Raw genomic sequence first — 27,456 nt, 5'->3', positions numbered from 1 at the left:
ACGAATACCTAACACAGGAGCCAATCATCTCGACGCCCGTGCACAAGGACTATTTGCCCGATGTAACGCAGCCGGAAAGCAACGCTAGCGATTACGAGCAGGAGGAGGAGGAGGAGGACGAGCAGGCGGAGGATAATGAAAACGAATATGATGAATATCAGGATAATTTGCATAACAATGAGTGAGAAAAGGAAGCAGTCAGCCAGCCCAGCAAATGGCAAACACAGGCGCATGAAGGCGCATAAAGGCGAACAGACCCTAAGAACCAACGTCCTTCCTCCTCCCACCTCCCACCTACCACCACACACCACCCACAGCAGAGAAACCAACACCAACACACAGACACTGGCACTGGTACACCGACACGGAGGACTAGTTAAGCATTTCCGATTTCCGCTGCGAGTCCTGGCTCTGTTTCGCTCTGTTGACACTTGCAATTAGCGCTAACAAATGCCAAGTGGCTGCTGCTTCTAACGGTTCTGCAAAGTAGATGCTATTAGCATACTCTATCTCTGTCCTTAACCCTATTCCTCACTCACTCACTCCCTCTGGCTCACGCGCACGCACACGCACACGCACACAATTATCCTTTGGTTTGGCTAACACACACGCCGGCTTTGGCTTTGCTTGGTGACGGGTCCTGGCTCTCTCTACCATCTCCACCATCTCCACCATCTCTATCACTCTCGCTCGAATTCGCTCATCCAACTCCGGCCGTTTCCGGCTGAACTTCTGTCTCGCCCCTTGCAGGAGAACTGGCAGGCCTGGCTCAAGGACGAGCTTAATGCGCTGCAGCATCCGCGCTCAAAAAACTAATTGCCACCGCGCCCTCGGCGGCTGCAGCAAACGCGAGGTCCCGCAATATTCAGATTCATCTAGGCGCCTTGGTTATAATTTTAGTAACTTGTTATTGTTAAATGTAGACATCGATCAGAGCTATAGCTACTACATCCATCGCATAGAAACATCCTAGCATAAGCACTGTATAATCTGTATCTGCATCTGTGCCAAATTGCTCCAGGTTGCCTCCAGTTCGGCGTTCACGGCCCCTCGACGTCGCAACCTTTAATTATAGTTTTACCTTACCTACTACTATAAAAATTGTATCCACTACAGCTATTTCGAATACCTTAAGCAAAAAATGAAACCAGCTATTTTTTACAAAAAACACTATTTAAAACGAAAATTAAAAATTAAAAATCGATAAAATTAAAGCAATGGGTTTTTATTTGAATGGGATTTATGGTGGTAAAATTTCTATTATTGCAAGCTTTTTACAAGCACGACTTATAAAAACATGAATTCTCAAAACAGGCGATGAAACCAACTTCTTTCTCAAAACTAGGTGAATTTTTCTAAACTAAGTTAACTAACCAAGGTTCCGCATATTAAAGTCAAATACTAAACATTTTTACGTTCAGAATGGTGACAATCTCTACGAAGTGGCCCTGTTTGAAGCACTCGCTCCTGGAACATTTCTCGGTTTTTGGACAAGTGGAGGATCTCCAATGGAATAAGGATACGTGTGAGGGAGGCTACGCAGGCGGCCAAGGCTTTGTATTGCACCAAGCACAATGTGAATGGCCAAGCTATTCTTTTGCAAGCCAGCAGCTCCTGGCACCAACCGCCGGAGGAGGAGGAGTAAGACGGAACTCGGAATGTGGATGACTTTTGGCGAGAAGTGGTCGCTTACCTTCCACTGAATTCTCGTCTCGGCTTTGCCACCAGCTGTGAAAGATTCCAAACGATCCACGAATTGGATTCGCATCAGCTTAATCGTTTTCTTAGGATGGACGATGTTTGCACACTAACCCACTGGGGCATTTAACCTATCAGACATGACAATGGCTTAAGTAAGATAACCAAAAACTCGATAAGGAGTTGTGAACTGACAGGTAGTCATATTAACTGCTTGCATTCACTAACTGGACTGAAGAGTCTGGACATCGGAGGGATCCCTATTAAAGGTTACACTTGTTTTAGAAAGCGAATTATTGTGGACCTGGGATCTTATCGTTCGTGGTGATCTGTTCCATCTCCGCGAACTACGCTGCTTATCTGTACCAGCCGCTGGTGCAAAGCTGTCCAATGCTCGAAGTTCTCAAGGTGCCCATAAATCCAGATTTGGATGCGACGCCCCTCGGCGGTCTGTCTCATCTTGGTACCTTGCTCCTTCGCTCTTTCTTGAATCCGCTTTCCACTGACTGGAGTACCACGCTGCTCATATCGCTCGTGGAATTGGATTCTCTGCGCCATTTAGAGTACCACCACAGTGGAGTTCTAATTGACTTCGAAGATTCCAAGGACCTCAGGATTATCTCCCAGCTTAAAGAACTGCGGACTCTAATATTACCAGATCAGAACTTTGACCTAATGGAACTGATGGAACTGCGAAAACTTAGTGCCTTGGAGTTTCTGGACCTGAGTGGATCGCCTTCTCTAACCAATGAGACGAGTTAAAAGTCAAGCGATGTCCTCATATTTCACAACGATTAACTGAGACATTCCCCTCGGAGAGAATATCAAGCTTAAAATAGACGTTTAGGTTCTAGCTGCTGCTAAACAACAATTTGTTATGTCTTCTGTTTATTATTTATAAAATATAAGCCGAAATGCTTGATTTGTATTCGACATATGCAAACCCTATTATATACATATGTGACAAACTGGTCAGGTCTTGTAGTTTAGTCCATTCTGAGATGTAACACTCTGTTTTAATATTGGTAGGCATTTAGCGGTCAACTATGATAAGTATGTATATGCTTCTCTATAGTTGGCCAAAACTATTCCTATTTGTCTTACATATTTAGTGTCAATAAGCAAAAATAGTTATAGCGTCAGAAGACCTCCTTTAAGATGTATTACTCCTTCAAAAGCTTAAAGTGCTTAACATATTTATGAACCGTGTCCTTAACATAAGGTTTCAGGGCGATGCAGGTTGGGATATTTTCGGGTTGTTCGATCCACAACTTGTGTTTAATCTCGTTCTCCTTCAGCTTTTCACTGAGCTTGACCAGAGAAGTCTCATCCTTGGCCTGGAAATGGTATGGGTAACGGAAGAGTTAATGGTTTATGTATATGGTACACATTAGTTATAAAATAAACCCGTTATAAGATTACCTCCAGCACCACCTTGTGCATATTATCCAGATCCTTCAAGTAGGCCACAGTGTCGGCGTCCTCGGAATTCAAGTGAATAACGGCGGCTGTGGCATGACAACTCTGGGCGATCACCGCCCCCAAGGGCCAACTGAGGGCGGAACGCAAGTCGCTGCGGACTACGATATACTGCACAATGTTGCTCATGTTTTACGAGATTTCTGAATTCCGAAATGTGTTTACATTTCTTGAGTTAGGGATGTGATGGAAGAGTAAAAATATCAATACATCGATAGGTGTCTACAAATATTTTTACGGTTTTACAGATGTATTTTACCAATGCATATGCACACTAGGTAGAGTAAGAAAACTAATCCCTGATCAAAATATTTCATGTCTAGTTATTTCGATATAAATATTTCACGTATGGTTACATGTTTTAAAAACAAATATTTCGTCGACACGATGCCCTAGATATATAAACAATGGGTCAAGTAATTTGTGTTGTAGTTTGAAAAGTAGTCGACAGTGTGAACAGGCCTTATGTAGAATGTAGGAATATAACTACTACTCGCAGCTTCTGCACTAGGTGTCGCCACTTCTGCGCGCCAAACCTAAGTAGCTAAAATTGACATAGATGTAGGATGTATAAAACAAAGTCCTTATGTTTATTATATGTATGTTGCTCTAAGATACGATTTATTTTCCGGGTCTGGCCGTGCTTTATAATACGAATAATAACACTCAAAGTAATTTTTCCAAGATAAAATCCATATAATTGAAATCGTACCAATCAAAACCAAAATTTCCTACGTTAGGTTATGCTAAATGAAAGCGCTCCACTACGCAATGACCTTTTGTCACATCTAATTCACTCATTTTGGCATACGTTATTACCGGTAGAGTATCAAGCGTTAAAGAGCTGTCCAGCTAAAAGCACTTCACCCATAATTTTTTGATTGTATCGCACTTGATGCGCACCAGGCTGAATTGCGAGGCAAATTTACCCACCAGCCACACCCACTAAAAGCCACTTGATGTCGAAAATGCAAGGGCAGCAACAAGTGAGAGCCGAGATTTGTATAGATACTTTGCTTTTTGATTTTATTATTGTAATTTCTTGGAACACTTTACATTTACATTTAAATTTATACGCCATAGATGCAAGACGATAAACGACGACTACACACACATAACAATTTGACAGTTTAATTGATTTAATTTACGCACCACATTGATACGGATCTGTGGGAGATCCTACCTCGTAATTGATATCATAGCTAGATATAGTCGTAGTTCGTAAAGGTACACTTTTGCATATATGTATGTGTAGAGATACTGCAGCTTGCACATTACTCGAAGCATTGGTATATAAAATATAAATAGTTTGCAGACAGATTACGCTACTAAATTAGAACATTGAATTGGGCAAAACTTGAGATTCTTGGAGAGAAAACAACACTCAACTAACAACGACGGATCATCAAGTCGGGAGGGTAGAGATCTGCCTCCCCTGTCGACAATAGATAGATTATATTAAATTTAATAATAATTTCACTTGTTGCATTTGTTCAGTATGTCCAGTATCGGAGCTCTAGTTCTTTGGCTGTGTCTTAGAAACTGGTCTTTCCAAAAATGTAGTTGCCAGGCGCATTCACATCCTCCGCGGCGAAGTACTCCTTCCACAAGGCCGCGAACTGCTCCCGGGTGACCTCGCTCTGCCCCTGAGCCATCTTCCCAAAGGCTTCCTCGCACTCGGTCTTCTCCAGGCCATAGCTGGAGCAGACCAGCGTGAACTCGGTCACATCGATGCCGCCATCGTGCGAAGCGTCCTCCAGGTCGAACATGAAGTTCATGTAGGCATTCTGCCAGTCCATCACGCTGCTGGGATCCTTGGCATAGGCGTCCCACATGTTGCACCACTCGTCCACGCTGACCTGGAAGAGCCATAATGGGATGAAGCGTCGAGATTGCGGATTAGGCACTGCCGACCCCCAGATTTATGCATGCATCCCGCCCCGTGCTGAAAAGACCATTAGTGGGTATCGCCCCGGGCGGAGTTTCCCCATAAAACACGTTATGGTTGCTCTGGGGGCGTAATTTATGCCATCTAGTGATGCGATATTAACATTTTCTTCCTGCCAATACCGAACAGGCCAGGCAATTACCGCAACATCGCCTTGACCAACTTGGCCGACCGCCTTCCACGGCGTTACCCAAAACCGAAACCAAAGCAGTAAGGCTACCAGTGTACCAGGGTACCAGGGTACCAGTTCCTAGGGCCAGCGCCCCATCCCATTAATTGTGGCCAGCCGTTACGTTTTGGCATGTTTTAATACGGCCATAAATAAACGCGGGGGTTATGTCTGACCAAGACCACTTGTTATGCCAATTGGCACTTCACCCCCTCCAGAAATGAACTCTAAACAGCAATTCGAACCGACTGCATATTTCAATGTTTATGGCTGAATCTGGCCCGACTGAATTTGGCCCAGATCCTTGACCCTCTGCGCTGTGTCGCCAAGAATAAAAGAGATGCGTCCTCCGGCCTCGACTGCAGCTCCTTTTCCGGCTAATTTGGGGCCGTGTCACGGCACGTGCTCCGACTTGGATTGCTGCGGAAAGTGAACAATAAATCTTAAGCTGACTGCCACAAAGGCGGAGCAACAATAGCTGGGGATTTGGCATATTTTGGCAGAAAACTCCATCAAGTTCCCTGGCCGGTGGCCAGAACTTTTGTGGCTTCATGGCAGTCGAAGTTCCACTACCTCCAGTCGACTTCATCCAGTTTAGTTGCGCACAAAGTGCCCGTAAACCAGTAAACCAGTATACCAGTAAACCAGCAAACCCGTAACCCTTGGAATGCGCCAATAGAATTAAGCCGAGGTTTTGTCGGTCTGACATTTCAATTTCTGTTCGCTTTGTATCGCATTGTTGCGGGTTTTGGTCGCCGCTTGTGTTGATATTGAACTACGCTCTGCCGGGCCGGATTATAATTTAATTTGCTGCACTGGCGATGGTGCGATTATGCCGGGGCCATTGTGTTGCAAAATGGGCAAACCTGCAGCCCGCAGTCTAGGAGACAGAAAGTTGGTCCTGGTAATGAGAAGAAAGTTGGTGGCAAGTCGGCATGTTGCAAGTCCCCGGCTGGAATTCGGAATGCGTTGCTCAAATAATTCACAATTCAATTTCCGCCCGCTGGCAGGGAATTTGTTTACCCCTCCGCATTCCGCACCAATAAAAAGGCAAATTTATGAACGGAATTTCTCTTCCGTTTTTTGCGTTTGTCTGTGCAAAGGACATGCCCACATGTATGTGTGTGTGTGTGTGTGTGTGTGTGTTTCTGGGGTGTCCTGCACACTTGTCAGCTGCTGCCACAATGGCATCGAGTGCAGTCCATGGATTTCAGCACTTTTGGCACTGACAATGGAGCCGCACAAAAACCCGAATCACTTGACATGTAGTTAGTTGCATTGCCTTTGCAACTCAGCGGGGTGGTGAGTGGTGGATGGTGGATGGTGGAAGGTTCGAGGTTCGAGGTGCGAGGAATGGAACTCACCTGTCCATCGTTGTCCTTGTCGGCCTTGGAGCGCAGGCCAGTCCAGATTTCCATCATCAGGTCGTAGGTCTCCTTGTTCTTCGGCGTGTCCTTCTGCCAGCCGCGCAGTTGGCAAACGCGCTGCAATTGGCAGAAACAATAACAGTCAGCATGGCACCCTCCAAATTGAGTTATCAGTTGATATTGGCAAAAAACAGTGCATGCAAATGGTCAACAAAAAACAGCAAAGGACTAAAACACAAAAACTGAAAAACATTTGGGCAGCTCTTTTGTTGATGTATGAACGAGTAGTTCATATGCAAGCACCAGCATTTCTCGCATGCACTCTTCAAAATATATTCAAATTTTTCGCTTGCTTTCTTTCTTTTTTGCTTTTTTGCTAGCACCATTTCCGCTCCACTTACCTCGATGGCCAGCTCGAAGTCCTTAACGTCGATTTCGCCGCTTTGGTTCACATCTGTTGCGGCACGCATTATGCGGCATTGTTGTTATTTTGGGGGCAGTCAGCGTAAATTGCATGTTGTTCGTCCCGCATTGTTTGCATTGGTCAGTACGGACCAAAGCGGGCCAAAACCCAGATCCAAACAGCGCAGGCGAAAAATGGCCGAAAAAGAGCCGAAAAGAATGCGAATGAGGAATGGAACAATGTACGGATTTTTTTGGCAGCCAGCGACATAGTTCCGGTCGGCGGTAGTGCGAACATCGACAAAATTGCACAGCCCGACTGTCACCCCGCCGCCACGCGGAAGTCCCTGCGACACTCAGAGAAAAGGAGTCCTTGCACTATGGAATCCCACAAAAAATTTTAATTCAAATTTTACAAGAAACCTTACAAATCCTTATCTCGAACTTGAAGTCTCTTTAGCTGCAAAGTGCATTTCCTGTGATCCCTGTATTTACGAAATTAAATCCTAATCTTAGTGCATTTATAGATTTCTAATTTAATTTAGAACGCCGCATAACGTCTAAGCCTTAAAAGCATTCAGCCAGATGCAAATAGCTTTTGCCATTATTCTCTAATGAGAATATAATTACTTTGTTGTTCACACTATGCTAATTTCATAGCATAGAGATTCTAATAATGCAGGTTATCTTCCAATTTTCATATTTACTAATGAATTTCGATAAAACTAATTATTCTTGTCCCTAATTAAATTTAGGAAGGCTTCATTTCGTTTAAGCCATTCAGTTCGTCTATCAAATATTTCTACTATAGAGTCTCAGATTATAGATTTCAACACCTAAGAAACTTCTGCCTTCTTAATCGCCAAAGTTGTTCCTAAAAACGTTAAAATAAACCCCTTCAGCCACGCTAGATTGATTTTTTGTGAATTTTAGGGACCATTTCTTTGAGTGCCATTTTCACGAAGCCCTACATTTGGCTTCTGGCCATGCGGGCGTACCATTATCATTTGCAACGGTGTGCAAACGGCCACTTCAGTGCCAGTGTCAAGTGTTTGGCGTTTGCGTTTTATGACCTTTTTTCGGCGCTGCTCTTTTGTTATATCCTGACCAGCTGCCGTCGAATGGCGGGCAGTGAGCCAAGTTAGTAGGGAAAATTGTGTGGATGGGAATCAAGGGATGAGCGAACCGCACCGGTGAATTAGTCATAATTGAAATGCACTTAAGCTTTATCACACACAGTGTTGCCTGCTTTCGTGCGCTCTCCTCGAAAGTTGTTCCTTCGACATTTGCATTGCGTTTAATTCAATTTTAAATTGGCAAGTTTTGTTTGACTTCCCTGACAGGCAAAAACTTCCGTGCATTAAGCATGGAACGGAATACGCTCGACGTATTTAAGTGCATTTCGAGCACTTACGAATACGCGATGCAGGAGAACCACCACATTACGTATACGCGCTGTTTTCACAGCACAGCACATATAGTGGTGCTTAAACCGAAAGCGAAACGTCATGAAACGTCATGATCATGACCGTCATTCACCTGGTTCATAGGAGATTTTATTATAGGAATAAAGGAATTCTCATTATATCTTGGTCGTGTTTTATTTTCCTAAAGCTGGTTTTGCCACCTCCCATCTAAACAAAGCTTCCCCTCCCAGGATGTTCCTCTCAAAATGGACATCACGTGCGGTTTGCGATTGGAACTCCTTTTTCCCATCGGTCATTCTGGCTTCTGATAAATACTCACCAAAAAACACATTGAACAGAAAAAGCAGCTTCTTTTTGCGGAAATCGGAGATCGACATTATTGTGTTGGTTTTTTTTTGTTTGATTTACCGCTGGTTGTTTTCTTTATTGAGCTTTTATTGGCTCTCCACAGTTGCAACCGGAAATGGGGAACTGCAATGACAACGAAAAACACAATTAAACGGACTTCGTCCATGGATGAAAATGGCATATGAAGAGTATTCGGAAACGAGGCTGCGTTTAAGTTTAAAGCTGTATCTCAATTAGGGGTGGTGCTGCCTCGTAAAAATAACAGTCTAGGAAAAGAAAAAAACTAAAACCAAACCCAAGACCAGCAGAATAGAACCGGAGGCAGCAGGAAAACGGATTGGGTTTGCTCTAGTTGACTGGCTTGGTTTATGCCAGCTAATTCGGGCAAAGGAAATAAAACAGGACTGTCTAAGGATGCGAAAAGAGCGAAAGCGCTGCTGCGCGCAATGCAAATGCATCCTGGGGGAAAAGGGGCGGGTCGAGTGCCGAGCTAAAAGCGACACAAATGCAACGGCTTTGCCTCAGACTGCCCCCAGCCCCGCTCCCTTGCAAGCGTTTGAGTGTGTGTAAATGTGTGTTTATGTGTGCTTATGTGTGTGTTTGTGGGGCTCATGGCTCATTTAACCTTCAATCAGAAGCCAGCTGCAAAGCAGGGCCATGTGCTAAATTAGACAGAACTATATATGTATGCATGCATGCATTGTGGAATGTATCTTGCCACTGCAGACGCACTAAACAGGCCCCAAACATCAAAAGACCAGACCGGGCCATTGCCAGCGCTAAAAGCTGAAAGCCTGTGAAAGCCTTCGTGTTTGCATTAACTGCCTCTAAACGAGACCGTCATATTCACAGCGTTTATGGATGGTGTGTCGCAAGTCTCATGGCACTTTAAATCTAGCTTTGAGTGCTTTACTTGAACCCCATCGGACCCAAAGGGTCGACGAATTAAGTACAATTTTCCATAAATATATTAAAATGCACCGCTTTAAGAGAGTTTTAAGGCAAAGCAAACCTTATGTTCACTAACATTGTTTGAAAAAGGCTTAACTCATCGCACAAGCCCCGTAAATATTTGCCTTACATCATTTCGGGGACCCCCAGAAACTGGCGTTTGTTTTGCTCAGCTTGGAGCCGCTAAGGTAGCCAAAGCATAATTCCACAACAGAGGGAAATTGCAGCGAGGATGTCAAGTGGAAAGTGGAATGCAATGAACATGACAACGGAACGAGGATGCCGAGATGGCCAAGACAGCGTCGATGGCCAACGGCTGATGCCTGCTACCTGCTGCCTTCTGCCTGATGGCTGATGGCTAAAAGCGGACCACTTCCGTTTGGCAAAATGCAGTTTGTCTCGGAAATGGAATTAAATGGAATATCTCCGAGTCGCCAATTGGATAAGCTCCTGCGCGGCAAATTCAAATAAGACATCCGATCCAGAAGCGGCGTAAAGGGTTTCGGTCAAGTGCGCGTAAATTTGACTCTTACCAACGATAATATTATGATGTTATTACGGCGAAAAGGTTGGCGTATGTAAGCATTCAAGGTTAAAAAGTTCCAGGAAAGGGTGGAGCCGAAATTGTTATTCCACTAGAAGAAATGTCAATATTGGTTTTATTGCCTTCGGGCATCTGAAGCGCAGGTGAGTGCTGGCTTAAAAGTGGATTAAAGCCACACACTGTTCAATTAGAAATTATGGAAAACGGAATAATATCAACAATATGATCTACATTATTTAAAATTACGCCATAGCTTTAGTACATAGCTGTAGTGCAAATGCAAAAATAATTCAAAAAGTAATTTGACCCTGAATTTAAAATGCTGCATTTTGCAATAAGCCAAAAGCTAATAAGCTGTCCTTCCACTTTCCCTTAGAGCGATTAATCTTGTGCAAAGCTGACTCCGGTAATGTTAATTAAATTCACAAATTTCGCTGTCATAAAGGTTAATTTTGACAATTATTGTAATAGGGTAAATCGCTTGTTTAATTAATAAATAAACGATGGCCGCAAACAAGGTGGCAGCCGATGTCAACTTCATTTAGCATTTAATGCACACACATTTGCGCGTAAAAATCAGACTGTCACAGTTCATTAATTCCCCACGTGCGCCTCAATTAACATCGGGTGAAATTGGAGTGTTGGTTGTAAAGTGTTGGTTGAAATACAAATGAATGCTGAAAAAGTAATCCACATCTCAACTGGCTAAAAGTACACAAAAAGTGTAAAATTCAATTTGGCGCCCTTTCCATCTCCATCTCCAATGGCAGTTGCAGTTGCGTGAGTTTCTTTCCAGAAGGGAGTGGCAAGTGCTTTTGAGCTGAAATACAATCACGTTGCCAGGGGCATAAGGAAATTAATGTTCTTATACGGGAAAATATAAATCAATAAGAGACCACTTGTGAAATTTGTTCGTCGTTTAAGACAAATGAAACACATTTTCGTACATTCGAAGCTATTCATATTAATCCCAAAATAAGCACAATATTGATTTGAGTTATATTCTGATACATCCTCTCCTAGCTACTTTCTTTATATGTTTTTTAGAATTTAAATTTATAGTTTGAAGAGAATGTTTATCAATGGAAGGAATAATCATACAGAAATATTAATAAAATAAAAAATTTAAATATAAATATACAAATATGTATATAAATGGTAGGTTTGTGTTAGACCAAGTTGAAACCGGATTAAAGCCCCTGGATAATCTGCAAACCTGCAGGCCCATGCAGCGAAATCTCATGTCAATAGCACTCTCGAAATGGCTACGGGAAATGGCCGTGGAAATTTAAAGCCTTTTAATAGCCTGATGTGCGGATTATTTGTCCTCGCGCTCAATAATTAAATATGCGCGCAAATTGAATTCATCGATGCCATTTGTTTCTCAGTTTTCCGCTGCGTTCAGCTTTGTAGGGCGACGAGCACATTACGCATACGCCGTGTGGCGCGGCAGTTTGTTTGGCGCTGTGGCGTGGTCATTTGTGCCGCCGCCCTCACATTAATTACCAATACTCATGCGCCAATGCATAAAAGCCACGCGCTGCTTGCCGCAAAACTGCGTCGGCTTTTGTGGCACGAGGCAACCACATTAACCAACATCACCGCCGAAGGCTCGTTAATTGGGTTCTGTTTGAGTTTCGCTTTCATTTTTGGGGCCATGCAGCGCAACGAGTTTCTAATAATGGAAATATGGCGGAATTTCCGAGCTTTATATCTCCTCTCCGGCAATAAATAGCCATCTGCGAAGTTATAAATTTCAATATGAAGACATCAGTGCTTTAATTGCATTTTTAGTGCCGGCGCGCAAGATGCGAAATGGTCTGATTCGATACAGCAATTTATTGGGCAATCAAATTAGAGAACACCCTACCGCTCGTTTATCAACACAATTTGATTTGCATAAACTGGTTCTTGGTTCTTGTTTTTGGATTGGTCTGCAATGTGTTTATTATGCAAAATCTGAATTCCCAGCGGGGCGAGGGAAGGCAGGATACTCATAAATTATTAGAGAATAAAATGTGGGACGGGGTCCGAAAAAAGTGCAGGCTTTCATGGATAGCCAACCAATGAGAGACAGTGCTGAAAAGTATGCTACACTCCGACAGACAGGCGATTGATCGATTTTGTGGACAAATTGTAATTGTTTTGATTGCATCAGCATGCAAATTGGTCAGTGGAACTGTTGGACATATTTGGCCTGCCATTAGCAGGGAATCCACAACTCGGATTGCGGATCCCAGCAGCAGCTAAATCCCCCCGATGACCAGATTACCAGATGACCCAATCGCTTTTCCAATTCTCACCCATCTTCATTCTCAATTCGAGTTGCACGATGGCACAGTTTTCAACCGTCGCTAATTACTTTTGCGCTGCCGTAAATTTGCGCAGCCAATTTAAAATAATAGACAATGCAAGTGGCGTCGTCGTTTGCTCTTTATCTGCTGATGCAGCTCCGGGAATTGTCCGTTGTCCGCTGTCCGTTGTCCGCTGTCCGCCGCAGTCCACGTCCACTATTTGCCTTTTGTTGCATTGTCCGGCTCGCAGTAATTTCGTGTAATTTGCATTAATTTACATTTAATTTGCAGCCACCGAGGAGCCGTGGAGCCGTGGAGCAGTGGAGCCAAGGAGCTCACAATGCGCGGCCTAAGGCCACCGACGCATGCCTGGCCAAACAACAGGGCCGAAAAACAGACACAGGCTGACTGACAGGACGAGGATCCTTGGAGCGGCAGCGCTCGCTTCTCCTTGGCTGGCTCCTTGGCAGAGTAAAACTTTGGCCACGCTTTCAATGAATTCATTATGGCCCTGACCAAGGTGGGGCGAAGTAAGAATATTCTTTCAGTTGTTAAATTGTCGAGAGCTGGGTTGTGTTTTTGTAAAAGTACCTCCAGCACCCCTTCAAACACCCCCACCCCCACCGCCATCGCCACCTTTCCTTCACAAACTATCTGCCCACTCAAGGAAAACTGGGGCTCTGGTTCCTGTTGAGCCTCGCAGCTCTTTGAGCCACCCACTTGTGCTCGTTACTTTTGGCTTGTTCTTTTGTCGGTTTTGGAAATGGGCTTTTTCGAAAAATGTTGCGGCATTATTATTCTTGTAGCGGAAACTCTCAGCGCACACACAGCTACACTGGGACACGGGTACAGAGATGCAGAGATACACGTTAACTTTACCGTTCTGAACTTCTGAACTGACTTCTGAACTACACTTTCCGACTGGATTTTGGAACCCTCTCGAACTGGACTCGTCTGCTCGGCAGCGCGGTTGGCCGTCTTGTGATGCTCGTTGCCATCGAGCCAGCGGCTTTTATATGCGCTACCCGTCTGCGCCGGCTCCTCTGCCGGCGTCGGCAGAACTCGGGCGCTCTGGGTGCTCTATGTCATCGCAGGGGCTTTATCTTATCGACTCTGCCGACGCCTCTGCACTCGTCATGGTGTGAGTGAGTGCTGCACCCGACACGAGTGTCTCCTTGTGTGAGTTAGTGTGTGCATGTGTGGATGTGCATGTAGCGTGCTTTTTGGCCACCACGTGCACTGTTACGAGCCGAACATCGGCATCGCCATCGCCATCGCCGTCGTCGTCGTCAGCAGCATGCGGCATATTTGCTCGTGGGTTTGTTTTGGGATTTGACACTCGCAGAAAACTCCATGCTGGGCGCTCTGGTAGCCGGAATGCACTTTATATTTTGGTAATTAAATGGCACGTCTTATCGGGGCGGCACTCGCATACAATGTTGGGCTCGGGGGTTACGACCCCTCTGGTGGCCCAAAAGATACTGAGGAATGTGTGCTGGCTTACTGGTTTACTGTCCAAAACTGGAACTGTTCTTGAGGCTTTCCTCTTTTATCGCAAAACTTGGTTCCATCGAAAAATCAAAGTTTAAGCTACATAAAAACACAATTCTTTTACGAATACAATTACACAGGCAATATTACTCATTTCGTTATTAGCCGAAACGAAGGCAACCCATTGGTAAACTTATTTAGCCTATTTACTAATCAAATTTGGCCAGCTTGCAGTAAAGAGTACTCCAACTTAAAACAACATAATACATTCCTTACAGACCCAAGGGATTTTTAAGAAATGAAGTTTCGTTCACACCTAAGAGCACATTGTAGACAATGTAAATTAGACTCAATAAAACCCCCCAAATACGTGGACTTTGTTTGCAGTGTACCACAACATAACAAATCAAAATGTGCAAATGTTCTGGACAAATTTTTAGCATAGCCTTGACACACACACAATAAACTGAAGCACTCACACAGGCATGCACTCCCTTAGAGGAAGCCAACACGGACACACACACTCACACACACACATAGGCTGGCTGTGGGCTCAACTTGGCTAAAGTTAATTTGGCCCAACGAAGAAGGCAACCAAAACAGCTGCTGCAAGAGCAGCAGTGGCAGTAGCAGTAGCAGCAATAAGAGGCTCACTTGGCGGCATAATTTTTGGTGGCGCATTCAATCTTGGCCAAGAGTGGACCACCAGCCGACCAAAATGGCTAGAGCAGGAGAAAAAAATGGAAGAATGGAAGCATTTTAGCCAAGCAATTGCCAGGCTGTCTGCTTGGCTTTTAATTACACAAAGCAGACATATACAGCTCATGTATTTCAGCTGTTAATTGTCAAGTTTCGGCTGAAATGTCGCTACCAATTTATCAGGCGCCCCAGGAGCAGGCGCCCCGTGCCTTTTTGGCCCACATCCTGTGCTCCTCACCCAGCGGGTGTCCTGCAGCCTCTGCCTGTTCCACTTTCACGCTGTTCCAGCAGCAGCAGCAGCAGTAGCAGCAGCAGATGCTTATTGCAGATGACCGTTTTACCAATGTTTCGTTCCGGCCACCTTGCTTCTCTGCTTTACTTTTGTAAATATGTGTGGGAGCGGCGGTGCGTGTTGGAGTAGGCAAATGTTTAAATTTGTGGCCTTTTTACCTGTTTGCATCTCAAGTGGCCAAGGGCTACGTCCTGTGTGTGAGTGTGTCTGTGTGTGTGGGTGTGTGCAGGAAACGGAAGCCGACATTGACACAGTTTGAAATTAACATGAGCCTGCCCAAAGACCCACTAAAATCTTGAATGCCTTCTAGCGTTTGGCCCCATTTCACAGCGTTTAGCTGTCCACCTATTTCATGTTGTTTTTTTTTGGTTTTTGGCTTCCATTCCACGTCTGCATCGCCTCTTCCCTTCATTTTGCTCCGCCGCATAAGTGGGACCACTAAACGTTCCGTTGTGGCTCACACACGAGCGGACGAGGTACACTGAGAAAAGTGTGTAGTTGCTCCCGAAACCCAGTCAAGCAACGAACAAAAACTACAGAAAAAGGATATATGATTATGAATTTATTGCAGTGGGTCAAACTGTACGAAAGTTTAATGCTCAGCAGTGATAGGAAAAATATGGCTTAAGAATCAATAAATCCAATGCCTGTGTTAGCCCTCGTATAAATTCTGTGAAACGCTTCCAAAACAGAAAAGAGTCCTTCCTTCCTTTTAGTAGCAGTAGTAAAAGACGTAAATTAAAATTTGAACAATGCATACCATTTTTAATGGTAATTAGAAAATCCTTGAAGTGTAGGAACATTAAAGGTGCACGGTAACGGCAAATTATTTCAGTACAGCGGGGCTGCCACCCAGGACCGTTCTCCCCCCTCTTCCCTCATCACTCCTCCTCCGCCGATGGGGCTGCTGCTCCTGCTCCGCTGGCCACCTTTGTGTGGAGGACGTTCCGTGCCAGCCACACACTCGTCGCTTACCTGCTCGGCAATGGCAATGGCAACTTGATTAGACCAACATGAAATTAAGTAATTTTGCTGTATTGTTTAGTGTTCCAGCTTGGCAACAAAAGAGGGTGGTGGGTGGTGGCAGGCAGCTAGCAGCAGCAATGGACCCAAAATGGCGGTCGAGAACAAAGCGGGTCACAAAAGAAACCAGCGAACAAACCGAAAACCGAATTTAATGAAAACATTTGTATCCCAGCCGAGGATGAGTCTCCGGCTCTGGACGCTGTGAAAACAAAAAAATAGAAGAAAATAAATCATTTATCTTGGAGCAGCGCAAAGTTTATGATTCATATATAAAACTCCATTTGCACCCTGTGCAAACTGATGCCACTGAGATAAGCTGGGTAAAAAATCAAGCACACGCGCAGCAGTACTTTCAAAATAATAGAGCTGGCTGAAGCCGAATGCAAATCTCGTGTGCCATCATGGGCAACTTAAGCCAAATTGCATTTACCTCTATTGCAGCAGCACTCACTGCCATTTTGCCATTTCGACGGAATCATCTCATTTGGCATAATCAGAAGCGGAACACTTGAGCCATGTGCCATGAATTCTCATATCGCGAATGGCGAGTAAAACAATTTGCGTGTTTCGGCGGAGGAAATTGCATATAATCCGCCGAAAGTGGAATTCCCTTTGAATTTAAATGCGCCGCGAAAGGCGAGCAGCCGAAAAAACATTAGGGCATTCCGTTGACCCCTCCTAATTTCCATCTCCCAGCCAGAGGACCTCCGCCCACCGACTTCACCAGGTGGGGCGTTGCAAATTGCGCCGTTTGGGGCCAGGACAGGTGAGCAAAGCGTTAACCCTTCAACGCCCCCCGCCCACCGCCCTCGTCCTTGCTGTTTGCTGCTTGGGCTGCTTGTGCTGCTCCTGCAGCCCGGGATTAAATCAGCTTGCCCCAAAAATAACGCAAGCTTGTCATGCATGGCTGTGTGGCTGTGTGGCAAAAAGGGGGCGTGTCGTGGCCGGGCAGCCGGTGCTTGTCTGTGTAATTTACTATTATTTTTTAAGCACTTTGCTTTTATGCTCGCTGCTGCTGTTGCTGCTGCTGCTGCTGCTGCTACGTACATACAAACATTTTTATTGTTTGTTTCATTTGGCATTTTGTTTGTCTTCAGCTGGGCGTCCTTCCGCCCGCTCGTTTCTCCCCCAATTGTGTGAAAGAGTGGTAAAGTGGCGGGATGGGAATCAACAAAGAAGGAGACCCCGCAGTTGCACGTGAGAAATTACACATGTCCTCCAATGTTTTCAGCAATTCTGCATGCGATTGCAGCAGGAGTATCTGGATCCGTATCCGTATCTGTATCTGTATCTGTATCCGCATCTGCACCAGTATCTGTGTCTGTAGTCGCAATCGCATCTCTGACTATTTGTTTGTTCTCTCATTTCGCTGTTTGTGTGTTTGTTTTTTGGGGGGAAAACAAGGGGTTTTTTTGGGTTTGGGAGGGCACACTTGTGTGTGTTGGCTGCCAGATTTATGTTTTGCCAAACGGAATGTGTCTCGTGTAGTTTAGTCGCAGCACTGCGAATGCCCAGACCCAGATCCTTCGCATCCTTGCTGCATGCCGAATAGCGAATTGATGACCCGAGATTTTCGCTGCAGTTGCAGATTTCCTTTCAGGCGGTCCAAATTCAATTTACCGCCGGCTGGGTGGAAACGCTTGGAAACGCTTGCGCAATTATTTCCACCTGCTTTGAGGGTCATTTCGGAATTATTACATTTCCCACCCACAAAACAAAGGCTTACATAACGCCCTGAGCTTTCCACTCTTCCGACCACATAAACTGAATTTTAATTTGACTCGCCAAAAGCCTGTCCACCGCCACCGCCACCGCCACTGCCACTAGGCCCACTTTTTTGGCCCAGCTGACCTTCCAAAGGAATTCGGAATTCTTTTTTGCTTACACCCAGGAAGCAGTGCAAACAAAATACTAAATACATGAGGAATTAGAAATTGGGCCTCAGTGCGACGGCAATGCTCTATAAAAAGAACGATTTTGGTGGCTATCGTAGGCGAATGCAAACATTAAACACTATCTACTATCTCCCAGTCAGCTGATGAGACATGTTCTTGACAATTCGCTAAGATAGTGCAGAAGATATCAGCAGGGATTATCTTATGTTTGAGAAGCTATTTAAATACCGAATTATTGCCATAGAAACAAGGCTATAAATAATCATCGGTGAATAAACCAATGCCGAAATATATGAAGAGCTTATATATTTTGATTTTGAATTTCTTATTGATTCACGGACTGCATAAACATTTACCCGGAAAATTACTTTATTGTTTTAACAAATCGGGTATTTAATAAAAAAAGGAAAGATTTTTCAACTATGTTTGTGGTAATTAATATGAAGAATGAATCAAACTGGATACTTTTTTATCATGGCTTATCAAGTGTGAATAAAAATTGTGCAATTTAGGTGTATCTCCCATAATGCTTCTTTACGATTTCCATATCTCCCATAATGCTTCTTTACGATTTCCATACTGTCTGTGAAATTCAGAGCCTTCGAAGACTAAAAAAAATATTGTTACCAAAGGAATTCTGAGCATTATTTGGCATATGTAAACATTGCAGCAAACAGTCCAGAGTAATGACAAGTCCTTCTGCCTGGCGATTTAGCCTAAAATTTTGCCAATACCCGTATGCAAGCACATATGCTAAATAAATACCAGACAAACGGATGGTATAATAACAATTATTGCCTCGCCGGCCCAATTTTACAATCCCCACTTGGCTCGAATGTCGGGCGGGACGGGCGCAATGACAGCGGAAGCTGAAAATTTCATTGATTTTGGCAACGACTGTGGCGACGGAAGCCATGAAAAAGCCAGCAGTGGCAGTCAGCAGTCAGCAGTGGGGCTCGACTTCTGGGCCAAAAATGTTGGAAGCGGCAGGCCAAACCAGACCGTTCCACTTGACTATGGTAATTTATATCTCCGACGACCTCGCCTGCCACTGAGTGGGTGTCCTTTTTCGGGGGCAGGGGCAGGGATATGTGGCGAGTGGGTGATTAGGGGATTGGGTGACTGGGTGACTGGGTGATGTGTGAGGTCTAGGCTAAGGTTATGACATGGCCTGGCCAAGCATTGCCAAAGAATTTTGGGCAAACAAAAACTGCGGCCGTCTTTCCCTGGTTGCTTTTTTTATACAGCAGGGCAGGGCGGGGCAATTGCCGCATTTGTATCTGAGACTGCGTCACTTTCAACGAAGCAACGAAACAACGAAATGTTTGCCAGATAAGAGCAATTGTTGGCCGTAGGGGTTCCTTCGCCGGCTGGACTGATAAGCAGGAGGGGGCTCTCTTATCAGACCCCCGCGTAAGTGGGTGGGTTGTCATCGAGCGGCGGCTGATCCACTGATTGCAGGCTCATTTGAAAATCAAATTTGCTGCAATTGCCTTGGCTTTTGACAGGCCTCAATCTAAAATGCAATTAGTAATTGTGCAGCCTCACTGCTATTGCTTTTCTTTGCCCGTTTTACTTGTTTGTTTACTTATCCGATGGATAATTGGCTTTATCTGACTGTGCCATCTGCAGTGCGCCATCATCTCGGACCAGCATGACATAATTTTCGTATTTAGTTTCAACTCACCTTGATATTCGACAATCTCCCGGGGGAGTCGCCGATTCGTACTCGCAGTTCGCAATGGGTTCAATCGAGTTCAAGCCGTCCGAGTGCCGGTGCGAATAATTTTCGACTTGACAAGCATATATCTCCGCTCACACAGTGGAGTCGAGTGGCGGGGCGGTTCATTTACAGCGATTTCGCATCAGCGCCACATGGAAACCGCAAATTTTGCGCCACATAAAACAACCGCTAGAAGAAAAGCGAGGAAAAACGCGGATAAACCAAATCAAAAAATACAACAAAAGTGCAGCAAGAAAGCCGAAAACAAACAAGAGGCCGCCACTTCCAGGCAGCGTGGATACACATACACTTGTACGATTATTTGTTGCCTTTTTTCGCCATCCAACTAATTGCTATTAATAAAAAGAAACAGCTTCCAGTTCGACTGCCGCTTCAGGTGAGAAGAGACGCTATTAGGCGGCATCTCCACATCTTGGCATCTTGTGTGGCCTGTTGGATGGAAAGCACTCCGGCCGATCGGAATGGCCAAAAAGCCGGGCCAAAACCCCTACACAATGGGCCCTTAGCCACTGCTGCAATCTTGTTAGCCCAGATGTGGAAAGTCGGCTCAGTCCGATCCACTCGCAGTCCCATTGTCTGCGCCTGGCGAAAAGAGAGGAAAGCTGGTTAGCTGGGCCGCTGGGTAGCTGGTTAGCCAAATGGGAGCTCATCTGTGATTATGTTTTTATGGGGCTTCCCACACCTGTTGATCGGACGGCATTCGGTGTTCGGAGTTCGGAATTTCGCGGTGCAAGCTCCGCACGATTTGCCTCGACTGCAAAGCCGTATACAGATGCACGTTAATTCAAATTTATTGCATTAACAGCCCACTAATTGTTTAAGTTGCCTGCAATCAAATACGCGCAAACACGGCCAACACAAACTAGTAAAATCATTTCTCTGCTTGACGAAAAGCAAATACTCTGGCCTAGAGGATAAATGTCCAATTTTTAATGGTACGTTAGCAAGACGCTGTCTCCAGCAGGCGAAACTGATTACACTTGTGTAAAATTAAATTGTGGCTTCACCCGAAATGGACCTGAAAAAATATACTAAATTAAAATGCCTACATTACGTTTAAAAATAACTCTTTAATTAACTTTCATTAGTTTCCTGCATTTGCTTAATTATTAATTGAGTTTGCCTCGGAAGAGTTTTGCCCAACGACTTCCATGCTTAATGTAGTAATATACTTATATTTTACAGCTTAGTTATGTAATGTTATTTTATAGTTTAAGAATCAATGCCTACGTATTGCGCTGAAGCTACACATAAAATCACAAAGTATACTATACCCTATAATAACCCCAGAAGCATGGCAATTAGCCGAAAAGTATTAAGTGTATATTTGAAAAGTAAAAACAAACATTACAACACCTACAGCCAACATGTATAATTAAAGTGAAAACTCAACTAGCTGGGCTCGAAATTCGGCAAAAATCAGTTGAGAACTTTGGGTTCCAGTTGGGTGGCCAAAGTGAGACCCGCATGACAAGTACATTAACCCTAGACAGACTCCGAAACAGCAACATTTGCTTTCAGAGTTTGTCAAACTAATTACCCTTGAGCTTCGGCTTCTTCTGCTTCTGCTTCTGCTTCTGCTTCTGCTTTTGCTTTTGCTTCAGCTGCTGTGCTGTCACGAGTTTGTTACGCGAACGCAGGGAAAATGGCTGATATAGACGTCGATGGCTGTAACCCCTGGCAGTTACTCAACTCGAGAGGAAATAACAATAAAACAATTAATTATATGGGCATAGGCAAAGTCAAATTGCCTGTCTGCAGCGTCTCTTTGTTTGACTAAAGCCATGCAAAACAGTTTGCAAATGCATGTGGCAAGCGTGTGGCATGCCATTCCATTGCCATTGAAGCTGCAATTTCAGTGGCAACAGCGGTATAAAGCCCAATGCAACACAGCAGCTTCAACAGCAGCTACACGAGGCCAGCAAACATAAACTTGCAGATACAGGAAACACACAGCAACCAAGCCGAGGCAGTAGATAAATTTGAGCAGCAGCAGCAACATTGCTAGGAGCAACATCAGCAGCAGCAGCAACAGCAGCAGCAGCAACAGCTGGCCAACCACTTGAAGCACTTTCGTTTTCATCTGATCGCCGGTCGGGTGGAAAGCGCCCGATGTTGTTGCTTGTTGTTTGTTGGTAAGGTGATGCGCGCATCTTTAAGACATTGTAGTTGCTGCTGCTGCTGGTGCTGCTGGCATGCAAATACTGCCCGATATTGATCAGTTGAGTTGTCCGGCCTACCATTTGTCTAATGGTCGAGTTTCTCGAACCCTCGCAGCGCATCCGCCGTTCGAGGGGCACACACGTACGTGTGTGCGTGCGTGTGTTGCCGCAGTGATGATGCAACGGCCAATTGAATAACAAGCGGCAACTGCAGCAGAGAGAGAAATTGCGTCCTCCGCATCAGGCACATTCAAGGTCCCGATCTTCGATTTCTCCCGACTCCGACTCCGACTCTGACTCCAGCTTCGACGACTGCGAATCCAACTCCGTTTCCAGCTGATCTACGTGCCCAGTTTGCAGCTTGTCTGGCCTGACCAATTGGTACCGAGCGTTGCAACGCGTTGCCGTCCTGACCCGACCCGCAAGGCTTCCGCCGATTGTCATCGCATCGGGGCTCAGGGGCATGCGTAAAAACTTATTTTTCTGCCACTGCCGACTGCTTTACGATTTCAATTAAATGCCAAAGCACACAGCCATTATTGTTATTATTTTCGCAACACGGCGGGAAAGTTCCCACCAGACGGTCGTCGAGCGAGGGGAGCTGAGGGGAACTTTTCTTCAAATTGTCTTCGATTGGGCAAGCGATTTTGGGACTTCAAGTTTCTGATTTTGATTATCCGGCGGGTGCCGCTGCTTCTTCTGCTGCTGCTGCTGCTGCAAGTCAGCGCCGTCAAAAGGCGCCTCTTAATTGAACAACAACCGAAAATGCCGAACAAATGCCAACGCCCACCACAACAAATTGACAGGCAGCGCCTTGGCTTAAATGATCAATCGGCTGCACAAACCAAACTTCCCCAGTCGCTGCAGTTGCTCTTGCACTTGGTTGTTGCTGCTGCTGTTGCACTTGGTTGTTGCTGTTGCTGTTGCTGTCAGTGTTGCTGGTGTTGCATTAACAACTTCCCCATTGGCTTTGTGTATGTTGCCGTGGTGCAGCTACAAGCAACATGACTTATGAGTTTGTGCATCAACACGGAATTCGAGTCGTAGTAGTTTCTGCGGCTGCTGCTGCTGTTGCTGCTGATGTTGCTGCCTTCGTCGCGTAATGAAAACGAAAGTAAATCGCACTCACATACAGACACTCACTTGCCCACCGGATCGGGCAGCCACACGCCACATCATTCACTCTCGGCAGTTGGGGACAGACCGGAATTATGCGCATATTTTATACTAATCGCAATTAAACTAATCACTTGACATCTTACATTGAAACAGGCGTTGAATAGCTGACCGCTAATTACTCACTTAAATGGCACACATAACCAGCCGGGAGTAGGGAAAAAATGCACTCCGAATGCCGCAATGACACAAAGTGGCATTCGGGCGGCAATTAATGGGTAGCAAAACAGATCGATCAGACCGGGCGGGTCCTATATGTAACCTATGTGCAAGTATATCGGAGACAATCCAATGTTGCACGACCTAGCATATCGTACTATATAGTATACTATACTCTGCAGTCGTTCGCATTTAAAATAGATTAGATAATTGGTGGAATCGTTGGGGCAGCGTCACGAATGTGAGATCAAATGGTTGCGCCCTCTTATCTAACGTACTTACGAGTATGTGCGGCTTATTCTGACGTCGAAAACGAATTCATAGGCATCAGTATTTTTCTCACAGCAGAGTCGCCTTATAAGCATGCTAAAACGAAAATAGAAATAAATAAATAATTATGGTAATGACCCACTTGTATGACTTAATTTAGCAATTACTACAGTTTTACATTTACTTGGCAGTTACAATGCCCTGCTCGAAAGCAATCAGCACTTCAAACTCGCGACTTGTTTTTAATATTCGTATTGGGTTAATTTGTTATCCGTTCAAGGGATTGGGATAAACACAAAAACTACAAAAACAACTATGTCTTCATAATATGCTAAAATGTGATTTCAGCGTACACATAAATCACTCAAGCAATTATTCATTTAGTTTTAACAATTCTTCGCGTGTTTTTGGCCCCGTATCTTGTGCACTGTACTGTTATTGAATAAATAAACTATGATATTGACCGAATTGTTTGTTTAACGTGATTAATTAGATAAATCAAGTGTCCATTTATATTAATCACCTATTGTGTTTGGTCAACGTTTTTATTTAATACTAATAAGAATTTGCCAAACATACGAAAACATTAATCAAATATTAAAGTAGAACATTTTAAATATAAAACCAATGTTAAATCAATGAATAAGTAAAAAGTTCGAGCTTTATCAGGAAATAAATATCAAAACTACGAAGTTCCTCCATTCATCATTATTATACATGATACACAACCATGGATGAATATGGAAATAAGCTTGAAATTATGAAATCTTTAGGGGTATTCATTATGCTGCATTCAGTGCTCAGTGCTCAAATAAAGCGAAATAATCACTATTTGCCGCCTAATTTATTCCCTTGTATTGCCGCTTTCCACGGTAAATGATTTCCGTGGGTTGAGCCGGGCCAACTTACCCTTTTTTCTCCCAACGCCATCTCAGCTGGCCATCATCGTCTATGTGGCTTTTGATTGCCCCCCGCCGTCCCGTCCCGCTCGCTGTCTTTTCACTTTCGTTGGCTGCGCTTCTGTTGGTGTAGTCGTTGTTGTTGTTGTTGCTGCTGCTGCTGTTGTTGCTGTGGCTGCTGCTGGAGCGGGGGCATGCCACAACGCAGTCGACGGCGACGTCTGCGCCGCTCTGGCGTCGAAACGGTAAATGTTTGCTGGCAAACCCGAGCATAGCACAGTTGCATTTTGGCGCTCGTCCCCAGCGATTCGCACTCGCACATCTGGCGCCAAAGCCAAAAAGCCAGTAAGCCAGAAAGCCAAATCAAAAGCCGTCAAAAGTCCAAACCTTGCTGGTTGTCGCGCAGGCGCACGCGCGCTAAACGAAATCGAAATCAAAAACGAAAACGAAAACTAAAAGCAGTCGAAGTGACCGTTATTAACGTCGAGCCGCAGGCGCAGCCAGCATCTAAAGTCGTTATATAATCGAGAGTGGAAACTGGAGAGCCCGAGTTTCTGGCCGAAAGATAAAGACCGAAAGCCCAGCTTCTGCGCACAATTCGCCATGTCGTCGCCGCCCAGCCAGCGGACTAATTAAAGCGCGCTCGTGGAAAGAAAAGTAACAAAGTCGCAGCGAAACTGGGGGACCTCGTAAATTATAATACTTAAGGCCGGAAAAAAGCGCTTGGGCCGCGAGACGCGAGACGGGATCCGCCTCCGCCTGCGACCCCAGTTCCCGGTCCCCGGTGCCCGGTCCCCGAGGCAGTATCCCCGGAAAAAGAAAAACCCTCGACCGCCCGCCCATTTGAATGGCAGCGTGAAAGTGAAAAGCATCTGGTCATCAGCAGCAGGACAAAGCTGCAGATACAGATAGACTTACAGATACTATATAGAGATACGATCCGTAAACGGCCTCTGTGGGTCAGTCATGCGCGCGATGAGCAGCTGAGCAGCTGAGCTGCGCCAGCTGCCCGAGGAGCGGCCACCAAGATGATGAAGCCATCACAATCACAATCACAATCCCAGTCGCAGTCGCAATCACAGTCGCGGGCACAGTCGCGGTCACACTCGCAATGCCACTGGCAGATCCCGGTGGCAAATACCACGACCTTGGTCTGGCTGTGCCTCCTCCTGCTGCTGCCCCCTTCTATGCAGTTCGAAACGGGTGGGTACAAAACGATGGAGGGCTACCAATAATGGAATAATTTCAATGGAATAGGCTAGTCTGAGGTCTACTACTCAATGTAAATTAGCAAAGACCAAAGTATTAACAAGATTTCATTCAGCGAAATCCCTTCTATATTCAAATTGTACATAACTGTATCACTTTTCACCGAATTAAGTTCGTGTTATAGAAGGTTTAAAAATAATATTAGTCCCATAACTGAAGTCGCTAACCTTACACTACGCATATTTTTCCATGATTTTATACAAATGAGTCTTAAATCTAAAAAGTATGCTAATAAGCGAAGCTAAAAGCGTAAACTAGATTGATCGATCCCCATTCGCATTTCAACACCTCGTAACTAAGCCATTACTTTGAAAGGTGATGAAACAATTAATCACGTTTTTCAGTATTGCACTAGTACGAGCCAAATAACCAGTAAATAAATTTTAACGAGACCTATTGTTACAACGTTTAATAATTTGTTTAAATCTCACTGGCAACATATGTAATCGACCATGTTGGTTTTTCTTTTATCGCAGACTGTGGCTGTCGTCCGGCGCGTAGAGGTCCACGGATTATTTCAGGAGCTGCCACGAGTGAGGGCCAGTTCCCCTGGCAGGCCTCCCTGGAGCTGCTGCATCCCTCGCTCGGATTCCTGGGCCACTGGTGCGGGGCGGTGCTGATCCACCAGCATTGGATCCTCTCCGCCGCCCACTGTGTTCACAAGTAAGTCGATCAACAGAAGCCCCACACACCGGATTTTAATATGTGAAATACCTTACCCAGCGATCTCTTTAACCTGCCCATTCCACCGCTGTGGACGGTGGTTTTGGGCGAGCACGATCGCGATGTGGAGTCGGGCAACGAGCAGCGCATTCCCGTCGAGAAGATCGTGATGCACCACCGCTACCACAACTTCAGGCACGACGTGGTGCTGATGAAGCTTTCAAAGCCAGCGGATCTCACCAGGGCCTCCAATGTCCGGCGTATCTGCCTGCCCTTTCTCCTCGCCGAATCGCCGGATCAGGCGCAGTCGGAGGCAGTGTCTCCAGGTTCATCGGCCGATGAGGATGTGCTCATCCAGCAGCTGGAGCTAGAGGATGTGCCCGAAAAGATCGACAACTTCCTGCGCAGCGTCCAGAGTCGCCGGCGCTATCGAAACGTCACGGCCCCCAGCATGAAGGAGCTGATGAACATGAAAATCCTCAGCAGGATGCGGCAGGCGCTGGCGCAACGCTCCCCGCGCAGCCACAAACGCTCGCGAAGACGCAACGACAAGCTGATGAAGCTGGGTCCTCGCCGGGAGTCGGATGATTCTGCGGAGCAGAAGCACCTGAAAGCCAGTGATGAGCCCAAGGAGATGGCCTTTGTGGACTGCGTGGCCACGGGCTGGGGTAAGGCGAACATCAGTGGGGATCTCTCCAATCAGCTGCTGAAAACACAGGTGCCGCTGCACCAGAATGGCAGGTGAGTGACCTCTTTCACCTGTGAATTCTTCAAATTGGATAACATGTTCCTATTACCTCTCTGCAGGTGCAGGGATGCCTACGGCAGCTTCGTCAACATCCACGGAGGCCACCTGTGCGCCGGCAAGCTGAACGGAGAGGGCGGCACCTGCGTGGGCGACTCCGGCGGACCGCTGCAGTGCCGCTTGAGCCGCGACGGACCCTGGATTCTGGTGGGGGTCACCTCCTTCGGATCGGGCTGTGCCCTGGAGGGCTTTCCGGACGTCTACACCCGCGCCTCGTACTACATGAAGTGGATCGAGGACACGATCGCCACCCACTGAATCAATACGTATATCAATCAA

The 27,456-nt window shown here is 45.5% G+C and overlaps 5 protein-coding genes across 19 annotated transcripts in view; 3 read left to right on the top strand and 2 right to left on the bottom strand.

Annotated features, from left to right (window-relative positions):
- LOC122620172 (collagen alpha chain CG42342) overlaps positions 1 to 1,165 on the top strand; it is a 60,707-nt gene extending 59,542 nt beyond the window's left edge. For 9 of the 14 annotated variants that reach the window (XM_043797509.1, XM_043797519.1, XM_043797508.1 and 6 more), the window contains one exon: positions 18 to 1,165. In XM_043797509.1, the coding sequence (XP_043653444.1) occupies positions 18 to 185 (168 nt within the window). In that variant the 3' untranslated portion in view covers positions 186 to 1,165. The remainder of the gene's footprint in view (positions 1 to 17) is intronic. The other 5 variants (XM_043797512.1, XM_043797514.1, XM_043797511.1 and 2 more) reach the window with 1 other exon arrangement.
- Positions 1,166 to 1,422: 257 nt separating this feature from the next.
- Positions 1,423 to 2,469, top strand: LOC122622479. The gene is given in 3 exon segments (XM_043800929.1): positions 1,423 to 1,517; positions 1,519 to 1,825; positions 1,984 to 2,469. Coding segments are annotated over 3 exon segments (879 nt in total). The 3' UTR covers positions 2,461 to 2,469.
- Positions 2,470 to 2,546: 77 nt separating this feature from the next.
- LOC122620962 (putative peptidyl-tRNA hydrolase PTRHD1) lies at positions 2,547 to 3,357 on the bottom strand. Its single transcript, XM_043798662.1, has 2 exons — positions 3,121 to 3,357; positions 2,547 to 3,035 (listed from the first exon to the last, which is right to left on the bottom strand). Exons 1-2 carry the CDS (start codon positions 3,304 to 3,306, stop codon positions 2,862 to 2,864), a joined length of 360 nt encoding a protein of 119 aa, XP_043654597.1. The 5' UTR covers positions 3,307 to 3,357; the 3' UTR covers positions 2,547 to 2,861.
- An 819-nt stretch (positions 3,358 to 4,176) lies between these two features.
- LOC122619223 (calexcitin-2) lies at positions 4,177 to 13,612 on the bottom strand. Of its 2 annotated transcripts, none has more exons than XM_043796009.1 (5): positions 13,507 to 13,612; positions 8,810 to 8,961; positions 7,063 to 7,115; positions 6,659 to 6,778; positions 4,177 to 5,036 (listed from the first exon to the last, which is right to left on the bottom strand). In XM_043796009.1, the coding sequence occupies exons 2-5, from the start codon at positions 8,865 to 8,867 to the stop codon at positions 4,713 to 4,715; spliced, it is 555 nt and encodes a 184-aa protein (XP_043651944.1). In that variant the 5' UTR covers positions 8,868 to 8,961; positions 13,507 to 13,612; the 3' UTR covers positions 4,177 to 4,712. The 2 variants fall into 2 exon arrangements, with proteins under 2 accessions (XP_043651944.1, XP_043651943.1); XM_043796008.1 differs by having other exon boundaries at positions 13,529 to 13,609.
- Positions 13,613 to 24,807: 11,195 nt separating this feature from the next.
- Positions 24,808 to 27,449, top strand: LOC122621035 (transmembrane protease serine 9). Its single transcript, XM_043798760.1, has 4 exons — positions 24,808 to 25,643; positions 26,186 to 26,372; positions 26,433 to 27,113; positions 27,180 to 27,449. Exons 1-4 carry the CDS (start codon positions 25,469 to 25,471, stop codon positions 27,433 to 27,435), a joined length of 1,299 nt encoding a protein of 432 aa, XP_043654695.1. The 5' UTR covers positions 24,808 to 25,468; the 3' UTR covers positions 27,436 to 27,449.
- Positions 27,450 to 27,456: the final 7 nt, after the last annotated feature.

This window comes from Drosophila teissieri, chromosome 3R (assembly GCF_016746235.2).
Source record: "Drosophila teissieri strain GT53w chromosome 3R, Prin_Dtei_1.1, whole genome shotgun sequence".
Classification (NCBI taxonomy): Eukaryota; Metazoa; Arthropoda; class Insecta; order Diptera; family Drosophilidae; genus Drosophila; species Drosophila teissieri.
The sequence above is the reverse complement of the archived record's forward strand: the minus strand, read 5'-3'. Positions and strand labels throughout refer to the sequence as shown.